Source organism: Mercurialis annua, linkage group LG1-X, assembly GCF_937616625.2.
Source record: "Mercurialis annua linkage group LG1-X, ddMerAnnu1.2, whole genome shotgun sequence".
NCBI lineage: Eukaryota > Viridiplantae > Streptophyta > Magnoliopsida > Malpighiales > Euphorbiaceae > Mercurialis > Mercurialis annua.
In genome coordinates this window covers 5,466,045-5,488,019 of record NC_065570.1, presented here as the reverse complement: position 1 = coordinate 5,488,019, position 21,975 = coordinate 5,466,045, and the positions used below count along the sequence as shown (strand labels likewise).

General features: G+C 32.6%; 2 protein-coding genes across 6 annotated transcripts; one reads left to right on the top strand and one right to left on the bottom strand.

Annotated features, from left to right (window-relative positions):
* Positions 1 to 752: 752 nt before the first annotated feature.
* On the bottom strand, positions 753 to 11,407 carry LOC126687219 (uncharacterized). Of its 5 annotated transcripts, none has more exons than XR_007644077.1 (10): positions 8,464 to 11,407; positions 7,680 to 8,141; positions 6,853 to 7,593; positions 5,265 to 6,032; positions 4,492 to 5,160; positions 3,676 to 4,359; positions 2,874 to 3,602; positions 1,923 to 2,741; positions 1,336 to 1,423; positions 753 to 874 (listed from the first exon to the last, which is right to left on the bottom strand). XR_007644077.1 is itself a non-coding variant. In XM_050381695.1 (9 exons), the coding sequence occupies exons 1-9, from the start codon at positions 11,227 to 11,229 to the stop codon at positions 1,400 to 1,402; spliced, it is 7,662 nt and encodes a 2,553-aa protein (XP_050237652.1). In that variant the 5' UTR covers positions 11,230 to 11,407; the 3' UTR covers positions 1,050 to 1,399. The 5 variants fall into 5 exon arrangements, 1 of the variants encoding a protein (XP_050237652.1); XR_007644076.1 differs by having other exon boundaries at positions 1,350 to 1,423; XR_007644079.1 differs by having other exon boundaries at positions 753 to 825; positions 1,350 to 1,423.
* A 7,836-nt stretch (positions 11,408 to 19,243) lies between these two features.
* LOC126682300 (uncharacterized) lies at positions 19,244 to 20,514 on the top strand. Its single transcript, XM_050377963.1, has 2 exons — positions 19,244 to 20,396; positions 20,495 to 20,514. Exons 1-2 carry the CDS (start codon positions 19,244 to 19,246, stop codon positions 20,512 to 20,514), a joined length of 1,173 nt encoding a protein of 390 aa, XP_050233920.1.
* Positions 20,515 to 21,975: the final 1,461 nt, after the last annotated feature.

Sequence of the window (21,975 nt, the reverse complement as noted above, 5' to 3'; positions counted from 1 at the left end):
CATATTTTTATTTATAACATACTATATTATATTTTTTATTTAAATATTATTAATTATTAAAATTTAAAAATTATATATTTATCTCTTGAATATTATTATATAATTATATTCATAATAAATTATTTTAAAATTAAAATATAATGATAAGTTAAATTAAAAGTTATGTTTTTTAAAAATTATAGTTTTTCTCATACATATAATTATTCTATACACAGATAAATATTGATCAATTATTATTATATTTCACACATTTGATAATAAATTCTATTTAAAGATAATTTTATTTAAATATTTTATCATATTTTATAGTTATGATACATATTTTTAATTTAAATAATTTATATTTATTATAATTAAAAAATCCGGTTGAACCCGGTTGAACCGGTCGAACCGTGAACCCCCGACGAAGCCGGTTCGATCTCCGGTCCGGTTTTAAAAACATTGTTCAGAAGTTTACCTTAGACGAAATTGCTCGTCGTGCCTATTGTTCCATTGGGTTCATATCTCTACCTGCCAATCTTGTGAACAATATTTTTTTTTTTGAAATCATCAAATCTCATTAAATCGAATATGAAACAGTTACATTTGTAAGAAATTCGGAATAATTCGAAAACTAAATCCGATGACCTGACATGGAACAGACAACATGCTGCCTGATTCGCAGATCTTACTTACGAAAATAAAAATAAATTATTAACTGTTTCGCTAAATAAGTGCAGTCTTCGATCACTCGTCGATCAAAACTTATCCAATCACCCACAAACTTAGAGCATTCCATTCAATCACCACTTGATAACTCCTTCATAAAAAAGAGACAGCAAACTCCTACATAAAAAGGAGACAGCAAACCTTTCACAGAGAAAGGACAACAAACCTTTCATAATGAAAGGACAACATAAAACATTCAGAAAAAAAACAAACAATGAAAAACAAATAAAACTAATATAGCTCATAAACGATTCCATTTTATTGATGAAAGATCTTCGATCTATCTTCACTTCTTGGTAAATGAATTGCGCTTCGTTGATAGATTTTAATCCATCAAAAACTGAAAAAGAGTCGCTATTTATTATATTCTATCAAATTAAAATAACATAAATAAAGGGATGGCTACCGTCAACAACAAAAATCAAACCATTGACGGCAGCCGGAGAAGAAATAAGAAGAAAACTCTTGGCGGCTAGGGTTTTTTTAGAGAGAAAAAAGTAACAATTAATTATTATACACTTCTCAATTGTGAACAATATTTAATATTCAGATTTCAGGATGAGAATTTTTATGCATATAAATAATTGTCTCTGATGGTGATAAAAGAAACTCATGAATAATACTAACCCCAATGTATTTACCTACAACTGGAGAAATATGATATGCAGTCTGCCAATCTTTCGTCTCAAATCTAATCGACCATGCATCTGGCACTCTGGGAAACATACCAACATCAAATGAATATTAGGGAAATTTAGCGAAGAACTATACAATAATGAAAATACTTAAATAATTTAAAGTTATACCAATGATTGACATTCAATCAAAAATAAAAACCTTAACCTAACCTCTCCACTGATTGACATACCTAAACTTCGAGTGTGTATTGAAAGATTTATACGTCGATATTATTATTCTCGGTTTCTCACCATCTAAAAAAGTAAATTACACCTCTCTGATTGTTTTCCATTCTGAATTTATCCTTTTTATAAATATACTACATAATAAGTTGAAGGGTCAAAAATGGCCATAGAATCATGTATGATACCAGCTCTGGACATAATAATGTTTACTTTTTAAGAAGATAAATATCAAGCAAAATGAACAACCTTAAGATTGTTATAGCTCGGCATTCTTGGTATAGATAAAAAAATGTACATGAATGTGTTGTTTACTTATATAAACTGTTGTTACTACTAGTACCGAATACGTACCAAATCCATAGATGATGCTCGAACGGTGTCATTTAGGCTGCCCTCCCAATCCCATTCATAATCGCACTCTCCTGTTTGAACTCGCCGTAACTTTGATGTTATGACTCCTTGAGCAAAAGTCTCTGTCTTGGGACATTCTCTGATGAGCACTTTTTCTAAAGATGGGAAATTGAAGGTAAATCTACCTGAGCAAAAGCTTGTGAGGCATGGCAGACCGTTAAGTTCAAAATATTTTAGCTGACTCAAATGGATCTCATCTTCAACTCCATCTGCTTCACTAGAAATTATTTCTTGTATCATTTCACATTCTTTTATAGCCATTCGTTTGAGTTGCACAAGAGTTCTAGCAGTTGCCGGAGTCATTAGATTTATTAAACCATGACATTTCGATACTTCAAGAGCTGTTAGATATTGGAAAGATACTGAGGGTGAAACTAAAACTTCCAATTTACCACATTCTGCTACTTCAAGTATTTCCAGATGTTCAATAACCAGGGCTAGTCTCAAGTCTTGCTCTATCAGGTGCTTCAGATTTGGCAGCTTATACAATTTTAGCTCTCTTAGATGTGCAAGAATTTGGTCGCCAGCATCCACTTCATCCATGATTATTTTTTCAAAAGCAGCATCACTAAGAACAAGCTTCTCCAGAACTTGGAGAGTTTGAAGGAAATTAGATAGCAAAACTGGTGGTTCACCAGGCAAACAAGTAAGCTCAATGCCTTTTAGTCTGCCCAAAAATGGAATTCCATATCTTCCAAACCATATCTCTTTTACTACGTTCCATTCAACTCTCAGTTTCTCTAAGTTTGGAAATGCAACCTAAAGAAGGAAAAACAATGTATTTAATAAAAGAAATAAGCTGATTAAAACAATTAATTTTGAAAAATAGAGAAACTAATTTAAATTCACACCATATATAAAGAAATCTTAAGGACATGTAAATGAACTGACCTTTCCACCATTAATAGGTGGAATTAGAATAGCCATGCCAAGTGTTTGATCGTCTGCTTCAACAGCTATGCTTGAATCTTGCTGAGCTGAAAATGTTGAAGATAACAAAGTCATATTTGGACAGCCGGTTACGTCAATGCATTTCAAGGATGGGCCTTCGAGAACTTGATTTGCAGAGTAAAAACTTAACAAGTTTGGCAAACACTCGAGAGTCATGGTCTGTAATGAAGGAAATATAATCTTATCTTCCAATGTAATTTCCTCATCTCCTGTTGTTATAATATGTTTCACCAAACTTCTCTTTACTTCCAAAACCTTGAGGTTTTCAAGAAAAAGGGCTGCAGACACTGTAAATATATGGGTCAAGTTGCTGCAGTTTTGGACTTTCAACACTCTTAGATTTTTTAAGCTCAAATTATTCCACACACGCCTCAACCTTGGCAGATCAGTCAACTCCAGCTTTTCTAGACTACTCATAGTGACACCTTCATGAGAATCTGTCTCTTCAAGCACTTGTTCTAATGAATGACATTTTTCTACAACCAGCTCTTCCAACCATCTCAAATGCCGCACATGGTTTAGTGATAAAGCATTTGAGAAGGATGCACAATCATCCACCATCAACTTTTGTATAGAATTCAAGTTCTTGCATGGAAATTGACCGTGCCAGTTCTCTTTTAAGATGGGAAATTTAGAGAGTTTCAACTCCTGGAGTCCATGAAATCCAACCTAAAAAATGAATATATTGTTAAAATGATATGAGAAAAATGATAGTCAAAAAGTAAGATAACAAAACCCATACCATTTTCAAGTGTGATCCTAGAATCATGGCATTGAGATCGCCATATTCTTCCATTCTGAATTTCGAATATGAGACGTCCACGGAATCCAGTTTTGGCGTTCTTAAGACTCCATGACAGAAAATCTTCATATTGGGGCAACGTAAGACAGTTATTCGTTCCAAAGATGGAAAATTGAAGCTGTAACTGCCAGGGCAGAAGCTACTCAGGCTATATAATTGTTTAAGTTCTATATTTCGCAATTTACTGAAAACAACCTCCTCAGTCGTCCTGTCCTGTTCACTTCCTACTATTTCCATCAACATACCACAAGATATTACTCTCAATGTCACAAGTTGCACCATACATTTGGCCACCGACAGCGGTACCAGGCTCATCAGATTATCCCAATGTAGTACTTCTAGTGTAGTTAGATTTTGGAAAGACGGAGAATGATGGCAACTTATCCGTGGGAGAATTACGGCACCGTCATGTCCTTCCAAAAAGAATAGCTCTTTAAGAGATGATCTACCGACAACAAGTTTTTCCAGATTGGGCAATCTTCGAAGAAAATCAACGATAAACAAACAAGTTTTTTTTGGAACAGAAATCAACTCCACAGATTTTACTTTGGAAAAAAATTCGAAGTCCAGTAAATTTCTGGTGGAGATGCTGTCAAATGACAGCTCTTCCAAGTTGGGAAGTACCTAATAATAGTAGTGCAGAAAGAACTTATCAGAAAATGAGTAGGAATTCAAAAGTCCAATTATAAGCAAGAATGGCCAGTTTTAGATAAATCTATATGAGAAAGGACCTAACAAATTATTAAATTAACTAACCTTAAGGCGGTCAACAGGTGCGTTATTTTCGATACCAAGCTTTTCCTTTTCCAGCCTTATCTCCCTTCGAAAATCTATCTCTGACATTTGTTCTGCGCCAAACAAGGTCTTCAGATTTGGACAGTCATGTATGCTAATCTTCTTCAATGAAGGACAAATGATCTCAGACAGTACTTGTTCCTTTGATTCCTCCATTTCGATTATTCCTTCCATCATCTGACAATTTTTCAGATGTACCTCTTGGAGTTTCACAAGAAACAAGGACACGCACTGAGTAAATGCATACTTCAAGCTGTTGCAGTTTTGCACTTTGAGCACTGTAAGGTTCCTCAATTCCAAAAAAATTGTAGGATCCTTGTTCCATAAACTTCTCAGCATAGGTAGGTCAATTAAGCGCAATTCACGTAATCGAGGCAGCAAACCAACATGCCCTTCATCTGTAGACATTCCTTCCAAGTCGAATACTTGTTCCATTGATCTGCACTCTCTTACTTCCAACGTTGTTAGCTTGTTCAACGAGTGTAGCAGATTGGCTGATAGAGCTTTTGGGAATGATGCACACCCATCCACTGTCAGAGATTCTACACTGAGGAAGCGCCGCCCCAGGTGCTGGTCATGCCAACGCTCTTTTAGAGCAGGAAACTGGGACATATGGATGATACTTTCTACCTATTAATACCAGATATTTGATGTTTTGCACATAAGAACATAGTTAAGGATGAAAAAGTAACACAAACATATTTAAATTAAAGAGATAAGAAACAAAAACACACCCCTTGTGGTAAGCGACTCTCCACAAACAGATATGCAACGGTGGCGTTAAGGGTTCCCTCCCAAAATTGATTATCGGTAGCTTTGATATTTCTAATTGACCGTAGCTTTGGTGTGCTCAAGACTCCGGCAGAGAAAATCTTCATCTGAGGGCAACTATCAATAAATACTTCTTCTAATAATGGGAAACTAAAGGCATGATTCCCCGGGGTAAAGCTAGCGAGACGACGTAAATCCCGAAGTTTCAAAGTTTTCAATTTGCTAAAAACAACCTCATCCTCTGTCCCATCTCCATCGTTTTCCACCACTTCAGTCATCATATCACAAATACCAAGGCTCAGATTGGATAGGTTTACCATAGTTTTTGCTGTCGAGACATTTAACACGCTTTTCAACTTCTCACACTTTACCACTATTAGAGTCGCTAAATTTCGGAAGGATGATGTTGATTGCACTATTTTGCATAAACTGGCGTCTTGCTTCCATATATGCTTTAAATTAGAAGCATAGGATATGGTCAAATGTTTCAGTGGCACATAAACTGCATCCTCATCTGAGAATAGCTCTTCTAAAGAACCTCTTTCAATAGCAAGTTCCTCCAGACTATATAGTGTTTTGAGGAAACCAAACAGAACAGTGACTGATTCAGGCATTAAATCTTTCAGTGTAAGTTCTTTTAGTTTGGAAAAGCAGTTGGAAAGAGATCGATCAATCTGTATTCTCCGCAAATAACTGTAGTGTAGTGTCAATTGCTCCAAGTTGTGATTGAGCTGCATGTAGCAAGAGATCAATTTTTTTAAAAAAAAAAAATAAATCAAAATTTACAAACGTAAAATTACAATAATAATTTCTATTTAAATAAATTAAATTTGCAATAATAATCTCTATTACAATTTATTTATTTAATTATTTTTATTGAGAAACAAATTATTTTAAAATGAAGAAACATTTTTTTACAGAACTTAATAAATAGCTACTAATATTAGGATAAAAGTAATAAGGTTCTTTACACTTAAATAAGAGGCTTAATTTTTGTTTTTTTTTTTAAATAATAAGAAGCTTAATTAATCATCCAAAGATACCCCACCTTTTCGACTTTTTTTGTTTACATTCCAAACTTCCAAAATCGTCAATTTTTTTACCCCATTCCCCAATTTTTAGTTTCAATTGTATCCATTTTTTCAAATTTGAGTTCTTCTGCTTGAAAAAAGTGCAAATATGTCCTTCATATTTGACACATAGTCTCAATTTTCGGTACTTTTTAAAATATTAAAGAATTATTTAGACTACGTGTCAAATATGGAGGGTATTTGAAACTTTTTCAGAGTGAAAAAACTCCAATTTGAAAAAATAGATACAATTGAAACCGAAAACTGAAAAAAATGGTAAATTGACGATTTTAAAAGTTTTGAATATAAACGAAAAATACTGATAAGGTGCGGTATTATTGGATGATTAGGCCTAAACAAATTATTAAATAATAGTGCCCTATTTTAAATAAGTCAATATTATAATTCGATTAATAATTAAATAGAACATTAAAATAATATTAGTTTATAAATAAAGTAATTGATTGAAAAGAATGATTACCTTTTCAAACATAAAAAAGGGTTGAAATGAGACATTGTCTTGCTTGCCTCCTCCTCTGTGTGCTTCTTCTTCTGAACCAAACATGATTGCGTTGTCACATTCAATCAACTTCAAACACTTCAACTTTGGCCACTCCGCCGCTCTATGCCTCCCCGGATACAAACACTTCAGTTTCGGTAGACAATCAAGTGTAAGAGAAGTGAGTTGAGGAAATTTAAAATAAGGGTCTGATCCTAATAAGCTTTCACTTTTTGCTACAATTTCCTCTATTCCACCACATCTTTCTATTCTTAAACTTTGAAGTTGAGAAAGGCCTGTAGCTACGGAGGTTGGAAATATACTTTTCAGATCCTCACAATATTTAACTTCCACCAACTGTAGTTCTTGAAAAGTAAAAACTGTTGGTGGATCCTTACTCCATATCATCTTCAGTTTATTAAGTACGAAAATATTTAATTCTCTCAGCTTAAATTCGACCACAACATATGTGTCTTCTTCAGCATTCGATTCTTGGAATTGAAATATTTCTTGCAGCGAATTACAGCACGAAATGTGCAACCTCTCAAGTGCTTGGAATCTGGGCAAATCATCAGGTGGAAAAACCATTAATAGCTTATGACAATAACTAATATCCAAGGTTTTGAGTTTGGAGAAGGAGTTAGGCATGAGCCCACTGTGCCATATATTTGCCAACTTATTCATGTAGCAAAGATCCAATTTCTCTAACATAGGAAACCCAACCTGAAACGTTAATTCCAGTTAATACAAATAAAAACTATAAAGACGAAAAGAAAAGATATGAATGAAAGACAAAAAAAGAGCATCACCATTCCATAAAAGAGAAATTGTGTTTCAGAGTTGTTTGCCTCTGAGATAACTTGTTGGGTACTGGCAACGAAGGTAGTCAAATCAGAGCAACTTTTAATAACCAATTCTTTAAGAGACTCAAATTCAATTGAGTGCCCGGTGCAAAATCTACTTAACTTCGGAAGATTTATAAGCCACAATCTTTCCAGTTTAGGGAAACATATGTTCGCCGTCTTCTCTGTTTCATCTATAGAGTCCTCTGTGAGAATTATCTCTTCAATGAGCTCACAATCTCGTATCTCAAATTGTTTGAGCTGTGGAAGACTTTTAACCATTGCAGATGTAAATAAATGTTGCACATTATGGCAGCTCTCAACAAATAAGCTTGTTAAATTTGAAGATGTAATGGAGAGGTGGTCTTGCCATATCTTTCTACAACATACTAATCTTATTGTAAGATTCTCCAAGTTCGGAAGAGAAATCTGCAAATGGGAATTACAATAAAAAAGAAACAATTAGTCATGAGACAAAACATATTTTAAAATTTAATTTTAATTTTAAATTTAATTAATTAATTTTTAATTAATATTATTTTAAAAGTTTTATGACATCGGCTTAATCTTATGTTGATTAGTATTTTGCTGTTATAGTGTAAAGAAAAATCTAGAATGTAAGGCTTAGCATACAATGAGCAGAAGTTAAAATAGGTTGTTGGGTTAGTTAGTAGTTGTGTGTTTGCAATAAAAAAATATATAAGGAATTTAACAGTTGAAAAACTGCCAAGAGCTTAGTGCATAGACATACCAGTCCGTTGAAAAGTGATAGTGGCTCATCCTCTGATGACACACCTTCCTGAAATGCTGGATCATCAACTATTAACGGTTTGTGTTTCGCATAAGATTCTAGTGGCACCTTCTTTTTTTTGCATAAGCTTCCGAGTAGTGGTAGATTGTCCAATGTCAAAGAGCATAACTGGGTCAACTCAACATTAACACTTTCTTCATGATTATTGCCGGATAACAAAAATAGATTTGTTAATCTCTCACAATTTATGATTTCCAAATCTTTCAGTTTGCTGAAAGACCCTGCTGTCGGCCGGCCATTACAAAGGCTCACCAAGCTCAATAGATTATCCAGAAACACCGACTGTAGAATGGGAAATGCCGGACATGAAGACGAATTTGTTAAATTGACAATATGTTGAATCGCGGGATCATTCTGGACATGAAGATGTTTTAATTGCCGAAAGCCATCCCCATCAAGATCATACAACACACTCTTAATTCCCCACACTTCATCTAAGTATAGATCATCACTTTCCTTCAATAACTTTAGCAACCCTTGCTGTAAATAAATGCTCGTCTTGTACTTGAGCTTGAATATTCTTGAGCATTCATTATTCAGTCTCGAGTCCCAAACATTTCCAATGACTATCCTGTAATTTTGCAACCTTTTGAAATTGAAGAAGAAAGACTTTGGTATCATGTCGGGATCTAAAACTTGCATTTCCAGAGTTGTTAGGTGAGATAAATGCTCCAACTCTTCAAGACTTGCATTACCTTCAGCCTCCCAGTGTATAAAGTTGCTCATATACAACTCTTCTAACATAGTCAACTTTGAGAAGACATTAGCAGGAATAACTTTCAATTTGGAGCAATTGCTCAAATCAAGAATCTTGAGCCGAGTCAATTGCTCTATTTCTTTGGGAAGCTCAACCATATAGGCATCAACAAAACTCAGGACCTTCAATTGCTTAAGCTTTCCAATGATAGATAACTCATCCAAATGACAACGATGTAAACACAAGGTTTGCAGATTTGTTAGGGATTTGATGGATGAAGGAAGGCACCCCAACCCCATTCCTGTGAAATCCAAAACTTTCAGCTTCATAACTCCTTCAAAAAATGAATCAGAGACTTTTAAAGAAATATCTTCAGTAAGGAGCAACAACAGCTCTGCATTTTGACATTCAAACTTCAAAGTTTCGGAATGAGATCCGGTAAAATTCTGAAAATCACAGAATGGCAAAGAAATTGTAGTGCAATCCTTGTTTGGCAATTCCGTCAATATAGCACTGCTTCGACATATATATGCATGTTTCTCTCTGCATGCGATAGAGAGAGCAGCATCTCGAATGATGTCGTGCAATTTGACAGACCCATCCATGTCACCCTTCATTAACAAGCAACAATCTTGAAGGTGGTTGATCAATTTGTAAACCCTTTTCCTTGAATCGTTGACAGTAGGTCTCTCGTTTAATAAACCCAGACCCATACAATATCTCAACAAGTATTGAATCTGAATATTGGATTGTCCATATAGCGCACAAAGCAAGAAAAATGATTTAATTTCCTCACCAATTAGTTTGTTGTAGCTTGACTTTAGCGACTCGTGCACTTTCAAGTCTATTTCCTCATCCTTGAAGTCAGATAATTGATGCAGCTTCTCCTCCCAGATTCCTAACTCCTTACAATTCCGCAAGTCCCCTGCAACAAGTTCAATCAGCAACGGCACTCCTCCACATTTTTTGACGACTTCAGTTGCAATAACATTAAAGTCTGGATCTTTAGCATGAGAGACAGTCTTTGCAAACATACTGCAAGCCTCTTCATGAGTGAGAACTTGAAGCATGAATTCTTTTTCCGTGCCCATCTCATTTAGTAATACACGTTTGTCCCTTGAGGTAAGCAGTATTTTGCAATCCTTGCCAGCAGCTCCGATCGGCACTCCTATTTGATCTAAATCAATTTTTTGCCAGATATTATCAAGAATTATAAGAATCTTCTTCCCTTTGATCCTGTTAATTAGATGACTTGCTCGGACAAGCCTATCCTCCACGTCAAAGTTCAGACCCAGGACAGCAGCAATTATTTTTTGAATTTCTCCAAATTCAGGTTTTTCTGATACGGGGACAAAAACCACATTGTCGAACAACTTCTCTTTCAAAGCGAGGCCATGGACCTCCTTTGCTAGTGTGGATTTCCCCACACCGCCCATCCCCCAAATGCCGACCCTGTTGATATTAGGATGCTTAAGAGCCTCCATAACTTGCTTCAGAATGGACAGCCTTGATTCCAGTTCTTCAAAACCAAAAACAGATGGATCCACATGCTGCTGAAGATGCGGCAGGTGGGAAAGTGGATGGAGACCCGCTTCCAGCTGATCCAGCTGATCAATTGCGGAAGCATTCTCCACGGCTTTCTTGCTAAGCCGGTAGCGTGTCTTCAGATTGGGACACAATCCCACGAAACACCTCTTCTTGGCAGCTTCATCTTCAGCATTGACAAGCACCTGGGCCTCATGAATGGCTGTTTCTGAATAGGACAGCCAGTTTGTAACGTTCACATAGACAACTTCTCCATTTCTTTCAGCATCACCAACGGAGTCCTGCAACCTATCTCTTTTGTCCTTCAACTTGCCGGTCAAATCTTGGAGTCTCTGAAGCTTGGTCTTGTAGGTGAAAGGATAAGTGATACGCCGTTTGATGGGGAGAACAACGTACTCTACAAACGGGTCCTTGCAGATTTCAATGAACGGTGAAAGAAAGATTTCCAGTATTGCAGCAGCCATAATTCTTTTCTTTTCTTTTCTTTCAATAAAGCCAATGTAATGAGATGTAAGTAATAGAAAGCAAAAGAGAAAGATTGAATGCAATAGGAAAGTGGAAATGAAGAATAAGAAAGATTGAACGCAATGGCGAAGTAGATACAAAAACTAGAACCAGTGCTGATCATGTGTCACTGTGCCACTGCCAGTGCCATTAATGAAGCAAACTGTAGATCAAAGTCAACTAGTATTTGTTAATTATCCCATGCTGATCGTATCATATTTCATATCTGCATATTCCATACCTCATAATGTAAGAGCTATAATACGCGTCATGTGATAGACAATTCGTCAAACAATTGATAATATTGAAATAAATGGATATGATTTATTTATTATGTAATATGTCATGTTTTAGACAATCTGACCAAGTTCTAATATTAAAATCCACCGCCTGATTGGTGTAAATTGTGTCTGATGCTTCACTCACTGATGTGTGTTTGTCCATATCTATCTTTGTATTATACATATTTTTATAATATTTATAATAATATATTTATGGGAAACACTACAACAGATAGAAATACCTCTTTAGATTTTATAAATCTGTAAAATGATTATAATTTTTAATAATTAAAAACAATTTATGCTGTGGATAGAATCAAATAAATAATAGTAGTTTTTTATTAGATACTCTTGTAACTCAACTTTTATTATCTATCTAACTACTGCTTCTGAAAAAAAAAATTATATAATTATCTCTACAATTTTAAAATTAATCAAATAATAATAGTAGATTAAGGCTTTTTTACGGTTATTTTATATCTTATCTACTCTGCTAGTTTCATCACTAGATGAAAATGATAACAATTTATTTTGTAAAAAACAAAGTAACTACTATATATAAATGCACCCTAAGATTAATTTGAATAAACTAACGAGATAGGTAAACTTTAAAATCTTTAAAGAATTAAGCTGAAAGACGACGAGATTATCAAAGACGACGACAAGGTCGCCAGAGATTTACCTCAAGGCGACAACAACAACTTCAAGAAATTTTCGAGTGCCGATATTGAACCTTCAAATCAGTAGTGTTAGCTGCAGAATCAGAATGAGTACCTGCAGATACATATATACATAAAATTAATTAAGCCATGGATACAGAATCATAACACAATATATAGTAAATGAAATGAGTGCAGTGTGAGTACCTAATTTTGAGCGGAGGAGAACAGAAACTGATAATGGAAGGGAAGTTTGTATCGTCATGCTTTCAATTAATGGCAAAAGAGAGAATGGAAACGATGAAGGAGACAAGGTAATGAAGAATGAAATGAGAAAAAATGGCGGTCAAAATTGAAAACTATCAACCCGTGTACAAAAGGGAGCCGAAAACCGAAAAACTGAAAAAAAAAAATCAATATTTTAAAATTTGGTAATTTTTTTATAAAAATAGTACTATTATTTTTAAAAAATAATACTACTATTTTCTTTTATATTTAAGTGTTATTGTGTGTAAAATATTACAATTAACTTAGATTTGAGATTTAATTTTTCTAATTTTTTAATTTTTTATTTAATTTTTATGAGTAAATTTTTTAATTTTTGTTTTTTTTAATTTTTTTATTTAATTTCTTATGACAGTAAATGAAGGTCAAACCCTCAAAAAATACCAAATCTTTGCGATTTTTGTCAGTTATGTCCAAATTTTTTAAAATTTGTAAATATAACTCATATATGCAAATTATGTTTCTTTTATAGTCATTTTTGAATCGGTTTTTTTTTTTTATTATGATTAGACCTTTTATTATGACACAACACGCAAATATTTGATATTTTATTGTGATTAAATGTTATATACATGGTTGTCATGTTGGCAAATAAATCGATTTGATTCGAATTTGGCTATAAAAAATTATAATTTGTAAAATCGGTTATATTTATAAATTTTAAAAGTTTTGGTCATAACTGATAAAAATGGCAAAGTTTTGATATTTTTTTAGGATTTGTCCAAAATTTAACGAGGTTGTATAATTGCTTAAGTCCATGAATTAGTCGCAGAGAGTTTTTACTAATACTTGTCTCGCTTTGCATGCTACGCACGTGTTTCGTAACGTGACTCGTCAATTCATGTGTTATTATTTTAAAACAAAATTAAAAAAATCATATTAATTTTTTTGTAGTTTTACTCAATAACTAACAAAAATTTGGACAATATGAATTGCGTTGCTAATGTAGTCAAACCAAACCAAAAGATTAATATTCCTATTAATTTGAAAAAGATTAGCTATTTTTTTATATTCAATTAGTATTTCTCAATACAATTTTATTTTAACTAAAACTCTAATTATAATAATTTTTTAATAATTAATTAAATAACTAATTTGTTAATGACTGTAAAACCGTTATTTAATATAAATTAAAAAGGGTTATTCCGTAAATTTACCTGTCAAAAAGAGTTATTCCGTAAATTTGTCTGTTTCCCCATCCGTGCTTTTATATATACTAGTTTCGCATTACGTGCTATGCACATGGCTCGTAAGTGACTCGTTTATCATAATTACAACAACATATTTTATTTATAATTAATATTCAATTAATTAGATTTTGTTAGAAATAAATAGAATACTCTGTTTTCATTTATTAATTTTTAAAATTAATTGACGTCAATAACATTAACTTATAATTTTTTTTTAAAAAAATAATGCGCTTTATTTATAATCATGCATTAGTTCGAATTTTTTGTTTGATTAAAAAATATTTTATGAGTTGAATTAAATTTATTATAAAATTATATTATATTTAATATATTTTGTCATAATATAAATATATGACAAAATCATGCAAAAATATAAAGTAAAAATTTCTTACTTTATATAAATTTAGAAAAAAGACTTATATTGTTTGAGTTTAAATAGAAAGGACGGAAATGTAATTATAATAAATATAGGACCTCATAATAATTCGATCTAAAAGATTTACTGTTACACATTTTTTTTGGAAGTTTGTAGTGTAATTTATGGAATCATAAACATGTTGGTTGTGTAGATTTCTAAATACATTATTATAGTAGTAATAACAATATTTTGTATTAAATTAATTAATAATTTATTTTAAATATTGATAAAATTAAAATGTTTGTTCATAAATAAAAAAAACAAAAAGGTTTGGCCTATTTTTTAGAGTTATATAATTTAAGCATGTGTTTTTGTTTGACTTTTTTTTTATGTTAGGGTATTATATCGTACAGACATTTAAAAAAAAAATTTGAATGCAGGTTCCTGACATACTCTTTACACTAATTTGTCCGCACTCCTTATTCTTTCGGCCTCTGATATTACCGGAACACGTAACAATTTAATATTTACATAAAACTGTATATTAAAACAGATAAATAAGGATTGCTAATTACCTATATATGTTCATAGTTTAACTTGAATTTTATTTTATTTTATTTTATTTTAAAATAATATGACTTAAACCTTAATTGTCTAATGTATTCCACGTTAGTAATTTTCAAACTTTCTAATTAAGTAATTAAAAGCAAGTTTGATAGAATATTGATAGTGCCGAAAAAGCAATGTCAATTTAGATCAATAAGTGTTTAACTCTAAATAGGATGTTTACTATTTGATAAGATCTCTAGATTCCTTACTCCAATTAAATTTTAAAGTTCAACTTCAATCAAACTAAATGGTAGCTCTATTCCTACTAATTTGAAGATAATTTAGCTATTTTTTCCATACTAAATTAGCAATATTTCGGCCCAAAAACTAAATAGGAGACAATTTAGCTATCTATCCTAATTAGGATTTTAACTGTAATATATATTTAGTGATTAGTTAAATAATTAATTAGTTAATGATTATAAAACCTTTATTTTAATTAATTAAGAAGGATCATTCGGTAAATTTGCATGTCCCCCACCCTCCGTATTTTTATATATAGTATAGATGAAATCAAAATTTACATAAAAACTAGACTTAGTGTGTATAAACTATAACTCTAGCCTATAGCATTTATACGTGTGTTCATGCTTTTATTTAATAGAAATAGAGTCCCCATAATATACCAAAATAATAAAAAAAACTAAGGGGTGTTTGATAATTTAACTTATTACTTAAATTAAAATATTAAGTACTTAATTGTTTTAAGTTGGTTTGATAATTCAAAAAAAAATTCAACTTAACTTATTCAGTTAAGCCAAAAATCACTTAAAATAATAAGTTAAAAATTTTAATTTATTTATTTTTACTGAAAATATTAAATTAATAAATATTAATTTTATCATTGAATAAACTTTATATCCTCATTATTTTTAATTATTATTCACAAATAAAAATATTTTATCTCATATATATATATATTTAATATCGTAATGAGTGTATTATATTTAGGTCAGCACCTAAAATTGCAAAGTACTATATTATTCATTAAAAATATTTTATTTTCTATCTTTATTTTTCTTTTTATAGTCTATATGTCATTTATCAAATAAATCCACTTTTTAATATTATTTGAATTTTTATTTGTAATTGATGGAAACCGAACTCCAAACATAACTATAATGGAACCAAGTCATATACGATTTATTCTTATAAGAGAATTCTAGCACTCGCCTAAAAGGCGAAAGACTGAAGACATCGACATCCGATTCAATGAGATTCGCAAAACTTGAAGATTATCATAATTTTAAAAACTAGTGTTTTATTTTAAAAGCTAATTTTCAAATTAAAGGAGAGCATTGCTATAATATTTAAGAACTAATTATCAACATGTGCAACAAAAATTTAATATTTTTGTTTATGATATATGTACTATTCATAATTTTTTTTATATATATTATTTTTTTATATTTTAAAAAATTTAGATAATATATAATTTATATTTTGTAATTTATTTTTAAAATAGTTAATTTTTAAAGGTTTTATATAATATAATAATTTCAATAATATTCAGTAATTGCAGATTTGCAGTTATCAAACAGACCTATTTTCAGTACTTAAAAAATTAGTAATTATTATTTTCAACATTTAAAATTCAGCATTTAATTTTCAATACTTTAATTTTCAGTTTCATCGAATGCCACCTAAGTCATACTCAAAATAAATCAAAAACATTAGGCCAAATGTCGTAAAAAGGCCAAACCTTTCATAAAAGTTTAACAAAAGTCCTGACCTTTCAATTTTGTCGATTTTATCCAAAAATAAATTATTTGGTTTCAACTGTGGCCAACTCTCAATTTGATTTCAATTTGCCTATGTGATGCATATGTGGCGCCTATGTGACATGCCAAATATTGAAAGGTCAGGATTTTTGTGAAACCAAATAATCCATTTTTGGCCAAAATCGACAAAATTGAAAGGTCGGGACTTTTTTTTTTTTGAGATAAAAAGTTCTATTAATCAAAAGCTGATTGATCAGCCAATACATAGAATTTGATAATTGGAGGGACATGCCCCAACCAATTAGATAAACTAAAATAGTCATATGCTACCACATGAGATTTTCTATTAAAACAACATTTATGCATCTCAATTAAGCTAAAGTAGTCATGTGCTATTAAACTGATAATATTACAAAGCAAAGAGTTGTTGTTGAAGACATCCATTACAAGAAAGGTCAGGACTTTTGTGAAACCAAATAATCAGTTTTTGGCCAAAATCGACAAAATTGAAAGGTCGAGACTTTTGTGAAAGGTTTGGCCTTTTTACAACATTTGGCCAAAATATTATGCTAACCATCAGACCTCTGAACCGAACCTCTGAATAAAACCAAAATTATGCTAACGATCGAACCTCTGAATAGGACCAGCTTTAGGTCCAATTTACTTTCGAACAAAACAAGAAGGTAATTCAAACCTACCAACCGGTTCTCATGGTAGAAAAGGCCAGAGATCAGATTAAAACATAATAACCCTAAAAACTCAATAAAACCTTAACAGAACTCAAGTCAAAATAATTCAATTTTTAACACTGTCCAACAATATAGTTGATGTAAACTTCCTCTCCAAATAATTTTGAAGGGGTTATTGATTCGGTCACTGTACTTTTCAAGAATTGCAAAATGGTGACTGAACTTCAAAACATAACAAAATGGTTACTAAACTTTTAAATATGTGATTTTGGGAGATTTTTATGCGTTTTACGGTCAAATTATACATATGTAGTAATCAAATTTTAATTATTTATGACAAATAATACCTTATATTTCATATATACACACAATCAAAAAAAAATCGACTCGAAATATTTTTCTTCATTCTATCTTAACATAAGCAAATAGTATAGTAATTAAAATGTTACGTTTTGAAGTTCAGTCACCATTTTAAATTTTTTGAAAAGTACAACGACCTCCAAAATTAATTACCCAATTTTGAAGTTATTTATTCCCCCCAAAAAAGAATGGATCAAATAATTTCTTCTACTACCTCGGTCACGTTTTGTTTGTCACTTTTTCACTTTCACGTATTTTAAAAATATATTAAATGTGATAGATAATTTTTTTTATATATATATTTTCCTTAAAAAATTGATATAGTCAACTAAATTATTGATTTTTTATCTAGCAAACTCATTAATATTAAGGATAAAAAAATTATCTTATCTTAATAATACAAGAGTGACATTCTTTTTAACATCAAAAAGTGTGAAAAAAAGGATGAAAAGAGTGATATTTAACAATATTTGTTTTTTTTAAATGTATAAAGGTGATAAATTAAAAAAAATCTCCAACTCCTGTTAACCCTAATGTTCTGTTTTTGATGTTAGCTTCATAGACGAGAAAGAACATAATCAAGGGTATCGCCTGACCCAAGCTACCAATGCCATCAGTATGTCTTTGATGTATATCACCCCTGCCTGCCAATCTTGTGAATAATATTTAATCTTCAGATTTCAGGGATGAAAAATTTATACACATTAATTCTTACGTGTCAACTGTGATAAAAGAAATTCATGGATAATATTAACCCAACAAGCATCAGAAATTGAATATTGATTATGAACAACACAGGTCAGCTAATTTTTTTTGGTATAAGAAAAAGAGGCAAAGCCTAAGCAAAATTACATCGGAATATTTCTATCATAGGAGGTACCATGCAGGTCATGTAACATCCAGTAGATCAAGCTATTGGGGGGTTGCTCGTGGTAGCAGAACCCAACTAAATAGTCGTCGCTTAGAGAAGCTAAGTGATCCGCCGCAAAATTAGCTTCTCGATATATATGAGAAACTCTAACATTAATCCAGTCTCTCCCCATCAGAGAACGAATAGCCGCTACCGTATTAGCAAACTGAGCTGCCATCGACAAGCCAGTAATCATCTCAACAACTGACTTATTATCTACCTCCAAGAGAATTTTCCTGAACCCCATATTCCATCCCATTTGAAGTCCGTGAAGGACTCCACGCAACTCAGCTTCCATAACCGAGCCCTCACCAATAGTAGTAGAAAAACTACCAAGCCAGTTCCCAGCGTCATTACGGAAAATTCCCCCGGCTTTGGCGACTCCTGTGACTGAACTGTAAGCACCATCTGTATTTAGCTTAACCCACTGATAAGGAGGACATTGCCAGCTCACCGATATTTCACCTCTACTCGAACTTTGTCCAACTTGCCGCTGCAAATTACCATGGGCCATCACAATGTATTGCACATGGTTATGAATTGTTAGTTATTAAACTTGAATTGATGCAAAGGAAAACGTAAAGAATAAATGTTAAGTTAAGTTAAATAAAATTAATAAGCTTAAGTTTACATAGTTTATTAATTAATGGATAGATGTTACTTGGAGTTAAATGAATTAAACTCTTAAGTTAGATTATTAATGTTAAGTTAATAAGTTGCATGTACGTTCTATTTTAGAACTACTATATATACCATGTAAGTTTTGATATCAAAATCAAGAAAAGCAATTACAAATACAAATAGTTAAATATATTTGCTTTCTCTTCTTTTATTGTGTGAGTGTTTTGTGAGTGTTTTAATTAAAGGGCCTACCATCTTCCAACAAAGTGGTATCGGAGCCATAATAACGAAATGTCATCGAGAGGAAATTCTTTTTCTTTTCAATACCCACAACTCACTAAAACCAATTATGAGAATTGGTCAAATAGAATGAAAGCTATCCTTGGTTCACAAGGTGTGTGGGATATAGTTGAAAATGGTTTTGAGCCGGTCGAAGATGAGGCGGCATTAAATCAAGTCCAAAGAGATGCTTTGGAAAAAGAGAGAAAGAAAGATCAAAGTGCTCTCACAATCATTCACCAGGGTTTGGATGATGATATGTTCGAAAAGGTGGCTATTAATACTACCTCGAAGCAGGCTTGGGAGACTCTTCAAAACTCTGTCATGGGAGTTGAGAAAGTAAAAAAAGTTCGGCTTCAAACTCTAAGGGCTGAGTTTGAATCACTCTTTATGAAGGAGAGTGAAACCATATCAGATTATACCACAAGAGTGTTGGTGGTAATTAATCAAATGAAGAGACTTGGAGAAAGAATAGAAGATGTTCGTGTAGTTGAGAAGATTTTGCGATCTCTCAATATGAAATTTAATCATGTTGTGGTTGCCATTGAAGAGTCAAAAGACACTGAGACCATGACAATTGATCAATTGTGTGGATCTTTGTGTGCGCATGAAGAAAGAATGAATCGTGGAAAACAAGAACATGTTGATCAGGCCTTGCTAACAAAATCCTTTAGCAAATCAAGAGGTGATTCTTCTACTAGAGGTGGTCGTGGACAACTCCGTGGAAGAGGCCGTGGTCGTGGATATGGACGTGGTCAAGGAAGAGGCGAACAAAACTCTTTCAATGAAAATAGAAACCAAAATTTTCATAGAGGTCGTGGCAGAGGAAGCGGAAGAAGCAATTATGGGGTATACGAAAGGAAAAATGATAAAACTAGAGTGCAGTGTTACTCTTGTAGCAAGTATGGCCATTATTCATGGGAATGCCAAAATGAAGCAGTAGAAGAGGAGACAAAGCTTGTAGAACGCCAAGATAATGAAGCAGATCAAGCTTTATTCTTTTCTAATAAGGAAGAAACCATAACTCACAAGAGTGCTTGGTATCTTGATAATGGTGCCAGTAATCATATGACTGGAGATAAAAGCAAGTTTGTGGAACTCAATACTAAAGTTAGTGGCAATGTGCGATTTGGCGATGACACAAGGGTGGAAATTCATGGCAAAGGTACAGTTTTATTTGAGACAAAACATAGCAGTCATAAACTTCTCCAAGATGTTTATTATATTCCAAAATTGAAAAGCAATATTTTGAGTATTGGTCAGCTTTTGGAGAATGGTTGTAAAATTAATATGGAAGGGCGTACTCTATGGCTTAAAGATCGTGATGGTAATCTTATTGCCAAAGTGGCGATGACAAAGAATAGAATGTTCATTCTAGATATGAAAGCAGGTGAAGCTATGTGTTTGAAAGCTTGTGTGGAAGATACATCATGGATTTGGCATATGCGATTCGGGCATTTGAATTTTGAAAATCTGAAAGATTTAGGAAGAAAGAAATTGGTGAAGGATATTCCGGTTATTGATCATCCGGGACAGTTATGTGAAGCATGTTTACTTGGAAAGCATTCAAGAAAGAGCTTTCCAAAGCAATCCATCTCCAGAGCTACCAAGCCACTCCAGCTTATTCATTCAGATGTTTGTGGTCCAATTAATCCTCAATCGCTTGGTAAAAGTTCTTATTTTGTGTTATTCATTGATGATTATACTCGAAAGACTTGGATTTATTTCTTAAAGAATAAATCTGATGCTTTTGATTCTTTTAAGAAATTCAAAGCTCTTGTTGAGAAAGAGAGTGGTTATGAGATAAAATCTTTGAGAACTGATAGAGGAGGAGAGTTTACTTCTAATGAATTTGCAAGTTTCTGTGAGTTGCATGGAATTCGGAGGTTCTTGACTGTTCCAGGATCACCCCAACAAAATGGAGTTGCAGAGAGGAAGAATAGAACGATTCTGAATATGGCGAGATCAATGCTGAAGAGTAAAAATATGCCAGAAGAGTTTTGGGCTGAAGCAGTTGCATGTGCTGTGTATCTTTCAAATCGGTGTCCAACTAAGAGTTTGAAAGATGTGATCCCTCAAGAAGCCTGGAGTAAACAGAAGCCTAGTGTGTCCCATTTGCGAGTTTTTGGATCTGTTGCTTATGTACATGTTCCAAAGCAACACAGGACCAAGCTGGATGATAGAAGTGAGAAGTTTGTTTTCATCGGTTATGATGAGAACTCAAAAGGTTATAGATTGTTCAATCCTGACAATGGAAAGATAGTGACTAGCAGAGATGTCGAGTTTAATGAAAAACAATCGTGGGACTGGAGTTCACAAAAGGAAGGATCATATGATTTCCTGCCTTACTTTGAAGATGAAGAATCAATAGTTCATGAAGCTGAAGTTACACCACCAGCTTCACCAGCTCCTTCATCCCAGACATCGACATCAACATCACCTTCATCAAGTTCAAGTGACAGGCCAAGGAGATATCGAAATCTTGAAGACATTTATAATGAAACTGAAAGGTTAGATGACATGAACTTATTATGTTTTCTTGCTGATGTTGAACCTTTAAGTTTTGAAGAAGCTAGCAAAGATGAGAGGTGGATTCAAGCCATGAATGAAGAGATCCAGTCCATCCAAAAGAATGATACTTGGAAACTTGTTTCTAATCCAAGTACTCATCAACCAATTGGAGTCAAATGGGTGTACAAAGTCAAGAAGAATGCTAAGGGTAAAGTAGAGAGGTACAAGGCTAG

Excerpts from the sequence above, each read along its gene's own strand:
- LOC126687219 (XM_050381695.1), bottom strand. The coding sequence starts at position 11,229 with ATGGCTGCTGCAATACTGGAAATCTTTCTTTCACCGTTCATTGAAATC. Across the intron at positions 5,161-5,264 it reads AGAGTCGCTTACCACAAGGG|GTAGAAAGTATCATCCATAT; the intron begins GTGTGTTTTTGT and ends TGGTATTAATAG. Across the intron at positions 3,603-3,675 it reads TAGGATCACACTTGAAAATG|GTTGGATTTCATGGACTCCA; the intron begins GTATGGGTTTTG and ends TTCATTTTTTAG.
- LOC126682300 (XM_050377963.1), top strand. The coding sequence starts at position 19,244 with ATGTCATCGAGAGGAAATTCTTTTTCTTTTCAATACCCACAACTCACT. Across the intron at positions 20,397-20,494 it reads GGTGGAAATTCATGGCAAAG|CTTTTGGAGAATGGTTGTAA; the intron begins GTACAGTTTTAT and ends AGTATTGGTCAG.